The 6,875-nt window shown below is 58.3% G+C and overlaps 1 protein-coding gene across 2 annotated transcripts in view; it reads right to left on the bottom strand.

Moving 5' to 3' along the window:
- Window positions 1-382: 382 nt before the first annotated feature.
- The window catches only part of SUPT5H (SPT5 homolog, DSIF elongation factor subunit), a 7,683-nt gene continuing 1,190 nt past the window's right edge, over window positions 383-6,875 (bottom strand). The window contains exons 4-29 of one of the 2 annotated variants that reach the window (XM_010727072.3): window positions 6,713-6,724; window positions 6,521-6,590; window positions 6,360-6,428; window positions 6,204-6,269; window positions 6,009-6,039; window positions 5,858-5,926; window positions 5,521-5,772; window positions 5,352-5,441; window positions 5,207-5,277; window positions 4,964-5,069; window positions 4,616-4,709; window positions 4,401-4,537; window positions 4,143-4,298; window positions 3,885-4,031; window positions 3,522-3,668; window positions 3,166-3,291; window positions 2,980-3,064; window positions 2,799-2,903; window positions 2,621-2,723; window positions 2,411-2,538; window positions 2,115-2,220; window positions 1,729-1,887; window positions 1,362-1,530; window positions 1,086-1,289; window positions 907-1,002; window positions 383-677 (exon numbers count right to left, since the gene is read on the bottom strand). In XM_010727072.3, coding sequence (XP_010725374.1) covers window positions 534-677; window positions 907-1,002; window positions 1,086-1,289; window positions 1,362-1,530; window positions 1,729-1,887; window positions 2,115-2,220; window positions 2,411-2,538; window positions 2,621-2,723; window positions 2,799-2,903; window positions 2,980-3,064; window positions 3,166-3,291; window positions 3,522-3,668; window positions 3,885-4,031; window positions 4,143-4,298; window positions 4,401-4,537; window positions 4,616-4,709; window positions 4,964-5,069; window positions 5,207-5,277; window positions 5,352-5,441; window positions 5,521-5,772; window positions 5,858-5,926; window positions 6,009-6,039; window positions 6,204-6,269; window positions 6,360-6,428; window positions 6,521-6,590; window positions 6,713-6,724 — 2,942 coding nt within the window. In that variant the 3' untranslated portion in view covers window positions 383-533. The remainder of the gene's footprint in view (window positions 678-906; window positions 1,003-1,085; window positions 1,290-1,361; window positions 1,531-1,728; window positions 1,888-2,114; window positions 2,221-2,410; window positions 2,539-2,620; window positions 2,724-2,798; window positions 2,904-2,979; window positions 3,065-3,165; window positions 3,292-3,521; window positions 3,669-3,884; window positions 4,032-4,142; window positions 4,299-4,400; window positions 4,538-4,615; window positions 4,710-4,963; window positions 5,070-5,206; window positions 5,278-5,351; window positions 5,442-5,520; window positions 5,773-5,857; window positions 5,927-6,008; window positions 6,040-6,203; window positions 6,270-6,359; window positions 6,429-6,520; window positions 6,591-6,712; window positions 6,725-6,875) is intronic. The other variant, XM_010727073.3, reaches the window with a different exon arrangement.

A 6,875-nucleotide genomic window follows, 5' to 3' on the forward strand; every position in this document is an offset into this window, starting at 1 on the left:
GCAGCGCCGCGCCGTCTCCTATCGCCACGCTTCCCGGCATGCCCCGCGGTTCGACGCTGATTGGCTGGGAGCGCCGCGTTTCCCGGCGTGCAGCGCACCGCGCCACCATCGCCTGCCGCCACGCTTCCCGACAAGCCCCGCGGTCGGGTCTGAGTGGCTGAAAGCGCCGCGCCGTCTCCCGTCGCCACGCTTCCCGGCATGCCCCGCGCTCGGCGCTGATTGGCTGGCAGTGCCTACAATGCCCATCATCCCCCGCGCCCTCCCGGAAGCACGCCGTGGAAGTCGCGCTGCCGCCTCTTCCCCGGAGGAGACGCGGGGGGCTGCCGAGCAATGGCGGAGGAAGAGCCGCTGGAAGGGCGGGGGCCCGGGACAGGAGAGTCTCGCCTCGGAGCGCCGCGTTCAAGGGAATGCGGGTCGAGGGGTCACGAGCGTTTATTGGATACGGCCATCTCGCTTCAAACGGGCGGCCGGGGAGAAAAACGAACGGAAAAAAAAAAAAAAAAGAAGAAAACCGAAGGGGAACCAGGCCGCGCTCAGGCCTCCAGCAATTTGCCCAGGAAGCGGAGGTTGAGGATCTTGAGCTGCTCGTCCAGGTCCATGCGCACAATCCCGTCCTCACCGTCGATGCTCAGCAGGATGCCGGTAGCCTCGCGGTCCTCGCCCAGGATCACCTTCACCTGTGGGGACAGCAGGAGCCCAGTGGGGCTGAGGGGTATCTGGTAGGTAGCCCAGGAAGGACCACGGGTATCCACGAGCCCTCCCCTGTGCTGTGCGGTGGGATTTAGGGAGAGTGAAGGGGACTGAAAGGGGTGGGAGAACCAAGGGGGTCTGTGGGCAAAGCAGGAGGGGGAGGTGGAGCCCAAGGGGGGTAGGGGCAGCACGCGGGGGGAGCAGTGATGACCGTACCTTGTTGCTCTTGGTGGGGGTAACGGGCTCCAGGTGCTCACTGGAGATGCTCACCACTTTCTCGCTGTCCTTCAGGTACACAGAACACATTCCGCCCTGCAGAGGGGGGCGAGGAGAGAGGAGTGAGTCGGTGGTAAAATTTGTTACGATCCTGTCGCTGCCACACGCCGTGGGCTCACCGTGACGCTGCGGATCACCCCGGTCTGTCCCACTGCCTGGCTATCCAGATAGGTGTCCCGGACCTTCACTTGGATGTCAGTGGTCACCCAGTCGCTGGAGCTCTGCTCGATGCCTGAACCAGGGGTGTGGGGGTTGTAGCCCCCTGGAGATGGTGCCCCAGGTGTCATGGGGCTGTAACCCACTGGACTGGGGCTAGGGCTTGCCTGGGGGAGAGAGGAGGCAGCATAAGCAGCAGCGGGAGGCTGTGGGGGGCAAGGGAGAGGAACTGGGGGTACCTGGTAGGCCATCGGTGATGGCGTTGGGTGGTAGCTGGCTGGTGAATGGGTGTTCTGATAGCCCACAGGGCTGGGGGCCACTTGGTGGTAGCTCTGGGGGCTGGGGCTGGGCTGGTAGGAGCCCTGTGGCGATGGCACGGCGTAGGGTGAGAACTGGTCGGTGTTGTACCTGCCAGGGTGAGAGGGAGTCATGGGGATGCTGTGTTGCACCATAGGAAACCTCAGGGAACGTTCTGTCAACCCAGAGGCACGGTTTGGGATCCTCTGGGGCTGCAGTCTCCCCCTCAGAATCCCAACTGTGGTTCCACAGAGCTGTGGTTCCCCTCCCAGAGTTCCAGGGCCAGTGCAGAGTGGAAGGAATGCTCACATGGCTGGCGTGCCAGGGGTCTGGGGGTTGTACGGCTGGGTGACCTGCGGTGACGAAGGGTCAGGGTAACCAGGGGTCTGGGGGTTGGGAGTGCCACCGTAGCCTTGTGGTGAGGGCGTGGGCTCGTCATCAAAGCCATACTCGAAGTCCTCGTCGGCTCTGCAGAAGGAAGACAAACATCATCACCACAGCCAGGTCAGTTTGGTGACTGGGACCCTGCAGTGGGGGAACGATCCAGAATCACCGGAGCCATGCCAGCGATCAGAGATCCCAAACATTTGAGCATCATGATGTTGTTGGGGACATCACAGTAACCACAGACCCTGTGGTGGGTCTGTCCTGGTCAGCAGTTCTCCCTCCCTCCCCCCACTCTCTCTGGCACTCACCTGGAAGGTGTGTTGGGGTTGTTGGGATCCCAGGCACCGCTCTGAGCAGGCGTGCGGCTGCCATCGTGAAGTGGAGTCTGTGAGCCATAGTGTGGCGTGCGGCTGCCTGCAACAGCCCCACAACGGCTGCATCAGAACCCTCTGTGTCCCCAGCGAGTCCTCGTCCCTCCACCTCAGCCCCGTCCCCTCCTCATCCTCAAAGTCTCCTTCACGCACCCCTTTCCATCCAAAAGAGCCACGTAACCTCTGTCCCCTCTGTGTCCTCGTCAGCGCCACCGACCCCCAGCGCCACTCACCGTCATGTAGGGGTGTCTGGGAGCCATACATGGGAGTGCGGGAGCCAGAGCCATACATGGGGGTCTGGGATCCATACATGGGGGTGCGTCCGTAGGTCGACGTCATCCCACCCGGGCGCCGTGAACCCCTGCAGCATCAAGGACGTGAGGAAGCCCCTTAAGAACCCACCCTAAAGCAGGAGCAGCACGGTTCCCTGTCCTTCTACTCACACAGTGGTCAGGCGCTGGCGATCCACTGAGATGGTCTGGCAGGTAGAGTGCAGCTCCACCCGAGCCGTCGACTCTGTTGCATCCTTCACCACCCCGATGTAGCCTACGAGTGGCAACGGTCATTTGATGAGGGAACCGGGGCGATCCGCAGCTTCTTCCCAACCAAAAACCCACTCACCTTTGTAAGGCCCCTGGGAGATGCGCACCGTCTGCCCAATGAGGTCGTTGTCCCGCCGCCCGCGCCCACGGCTCATGCCGCCTCCACCAAAGCCACCACGCTGGCCTGAAGGACAAGGGAGCTGAGCAGGAAATCCTTGGGGATGCTCTCTTGGCCCTGGGGACAACCCTGCAACGCTTACCGGCCCCGCTGGGATGCATTGGGCTGCTGATACGAGGGCTCATAGGAGCAAAGCTGCCTACAGTGAAATTGGTGACGTCCCGTGGCTGCGAAAGGGAAAGGAAACAGTGCTGGAGAGCAGCAGCAACGAAGACACAGGGTTACAGCCCCCTCCAGCAGCCATCGCTGACCCCCAACGTGCCCCCACCTTGGAACCACCAGCCAGGACAAGGTGTCGGGTCTTGCAGACAAACATGCCACCGTTCTCCACCAGCTTCTTGCAATGCAGGAAGGCAAAGCCCCGGAAGAGGTGCCTGATCTCTCCCTCGCGACCCTGTGACAGTGGCAGGGGTGAGCCTCAGGGGGGTGGCAGGACCTCCCCCAGCAACAGGACTCAGAAAGCTGTCAGGAAAAACCCAACGTTCCCTACGTGCCAAAACCAAAAACCAACCCAGAAAAGCACCAACGGATCCCGAGCGCTTATGGCGGACGAGGACCAGACCAGGGATCCCCAAGGTGACCAAAAAGTCTCACCCCAGTCCCCCCCAACCCCGTGCTTCCTACCGAGTGGGGGCCATCTATGACTTTGACAACGTCCTTGACGTGGATGTTGTTCTGTTCTGAGTCGAGGGCGACAGCGAAACGGTTGTCCTTCTTCCTGGTGACAGCCTGGTGCCGCACCGTCACCACCTTTCCATACATGTTCAACACCTGCAACCAACAGGAAGGGCAAGAAGCTGGGAGGGGTACTGCCCAAAGCAGCCCTCCAAGGCAGCACGGACTGCATAGATGCAAAACAGAAGGTGGGGAGGCATTTCTGGCACAGGGCTGCATGTAGAAACGTCTTCAAACCACCCGAAAACACACACACAAAAAAAAACAACAACAACAAAGCTCCTTCCTGCATCACGGGCAGCTGGGGCTCACCTGGAAGGTCTCACGCTCCAGTCGTACAATAACACCCACTGTCTGGGGGTCCAGCTGCACCAGTTCACCCCATTCATGCTGACCCCCCACATCCACACCCGACGCCGTCTCCGAGCAGAGCTGCAGGTCCCGGGGCAGAACCTTGAGCTGGTGGTGGGGCAGGAAGAATGAATGAAACGCAGCTGCCACGGCCAAATTTCCTCTCCCACCCCTTCTTCCTATCAGCATCAAACTGTGGCCTTCCACCCCTCCGCTCACCTCGTGCATGGTGAGGTCTGAGAAGAGGATGACGAAGTTCTCCTCCACCCTAACAATGAGGCCCGTGTCGCCCTCAAAGCGACCTGCGATCACCTTCACGTGGTCACCCATCTTGAAATATTTCCGCAGCTCCTGAGCTGGGAATTCCAGCATGTCCTAAAAGAAAGCAGAACTCTGCAGACACCGGGGCAGAGGGCACGCAGCGTCCTGCTGAGGCTGCAGCAGCCACGCAAAGCTGCTCCCTGGGCGCTCTGCTACCTTCAAATCCTCGTGTTTGGGCATGATAGTGATTTTGTTGCCATCGACGCTGAGGATCTTGCCTTGCAGATTGATCAGTTCACCCTCACACACCTCCACGTTGTCACCAGGCTGGAAATTATGCTCACGCTCCTTCCCTAAGGGTGACAACAGAGAGAGTCAGGGGACAACAACGCATGGGAAACAGCAGTATGCACGAAGAGGCACCTGCGTACCTGTGCTCTCCGTCACCACCTCCAGGTCAATGCCTTCAGGCTGGTCTTCAAACTTCTCCAGCTCTGACAAGGTGGGCTTCACACCCTCTGTTATCTGTCAAGAACAGAGTTGGTGGTGGCCACAACATCCCATTTCCTCTCCAGAACTCGCCTACTCTTCTAAGCTGTGCCAAACGACCAGCGCACCATGGCAGCAGCCAACACTACCACAGAACAGGGGGGCCCTGGCCTCCCCCCACCCTCTTTCCCACCACTAACTCAGCGTTTGGGTCTTGACACAAGAAGGAAAGCAGTTTTTAGGGAAAGGAGATGGGTTTAGGTTGGATTTAAACAAAGTCCCACGCTCACCACTGCTGACATGGCGAAGCTCTTGAAGAGAAAGCCCTTGCGGCTGTAACGGTTGCCTTCAAAGATGAGAAAGTCTCCATCAGAAGCCACATCACCTCCCAGAGACCTAAACCAAGACAGAGGCAAAACCAAATCACCTCCTCGTGGAGGACAGCTCACTTTTTTTTTTTTCTAAGCACGGTTGGGGTTTTTTTGTTGTTTTTTTTTTAATTCAGTCTCATTTTCTCTGATGCCACCACCTACCTGATCTTCTCAGCGTCAAAAAGCCTCTGAGGGGGTCGCTTGAACTTTTTCCTCTTGGCAAACCAGTCCTTCTGCAGGGTGGGAGGCAGCACAATAAGCAAACGACCCCCAGTACAGCAGCACAACACAAGAAAACCCCACTTACCAGACTCATTCGGGCTTTGATACGGTCAAAATCAATACGGGGGATCATCTTTAATGAAATCTGGTTCTGGCTGGGCTCCACATAATCCACCTGCCCACAGGGAGAGGGTGGCAGTGAGCCAGGTGTCCTCAACTCCCCACCGTGGGGCTGCTGTACCTCCCTGCCTCACCTGGGCGATGTCATCCTTGTAGATTCCCCTCTTCAGGCGCACCCAGGACTTAGGCTTGAGGTTGGTCACCTCCTTCACTACTTTCAGCACGTCTGTCATCTCCTTGATTGGGACCATCTGCTGGTTCCAGTAACCCATCCGCAGATTTCCTACCCCCTCAATTGCCTGCTTCACGTGCGTCTGCTTGTAAGCCTCCACATAAATGTATCCTTTGACGTGCTCGGGGGCCACCACTGACTTGATCTGCAGGGGCTGGAGGACAAGGGGGCACATCAGGGCCGCAGGGGTGCAGGTGGTGCAGCCCCCTCAGCTGCCACGTGGCTCCCCGCAGCCTCACCGTGTCGGTGAATTGGTACGCAATGAACTTCCTCATCAGAGCGATAGCTGTGGCACGCTCCTCTCCGATCTGTGGTGGAAACAGGTTGCTTTAGGGTTGAGGATATGCCTCCCAAATGCTGATTCCAACTCCAAAGATCCCTAGCGCTCACCTTGCATTTCACCGTCCAGAGATTGGGATCCCTGCACAGAACCAGAGAAAGGCATTTACAGGGTGGTCTGACCTGGCTAAACCTGCCAAAGCCCACCTGGCTGGGCAGCTCAGCGTAACACAGACCCAACTGCCTCATTTTTTTCCCCCAAAAAATCCATGTGTTTTCTACCCCGAGGTGCAACGTGACACTCACTTGACTCCGGGCAGCAGCTGCTGTTGTGTGATGTCATCTGAGAGCTCATCAGAGCCACCATAAACACTGGTAAAATAAAATTGGATGTTAAAACGAAACGGTACAACCCTTGACGCGTGATAAGACAGGGTGACAGGGCCACGTCTCCCAACTCACGTCTCTCCCACTGAGGACTTGGCGTATTTCTTCATATAATACTCGCCCAGCTCTTCTTCACGTTGGTCCCTGTAGGTGGAGAAGGTGGAAGTGAGCATCAGCACAACTCCCACAGCCTCTCAAGGGGCAAGGAGGTGGCACACAGACAGAGCTGGCATCACCTCCAGAGATTCTGCAGCCGCCGAGCACCAGAGCGGTCCTCGTCCAACACCACGTTGTCAATGTTGGAAGCTGCAAGGAAGAGGAGGCTCGAATGTGGCTCACAGCAGCACAGGGACGTGGCTGGGCTTAGCTGGCCCCAGGGGGTGGCAGTGGTTGCCCCCCCAGGGGGGCTCAGACTGACTCAAGCTTACCTTCAATCTCTTCTGCTCGGGAACAAGGAGGTGGCGGTGGAGGGCAGACAGTATGGAGCAAATAATAGCGGCAAAACCACCCATGGGTGAGGGGGAACAAAGGGGAAGGAACAAAATTAAAGACGGCAGCACAGGAGGGGAAAGGAAAACACAAGAAACGTTA

Source organism: Meleagris gallopavo, unplaced genomic scaffold (assembly GCF_000146605.3).
Source record: "Meleagris gallopavo isolate NT-WF06-2002-E0010 breed Aviagen turkey brand Nicholas breeding stock unplaced genomic scaffold, Turkey_5.1 ChrUn_random_7180001869617, whole genome shotgun sequence".
Classification (NCBI taxonomy): domain Eukaryota; kingdom Metazoa; phylum Chordata; class Aves; order Galliformes; family Phasianidae; genus Meleagris; species Meleagris gallopavo.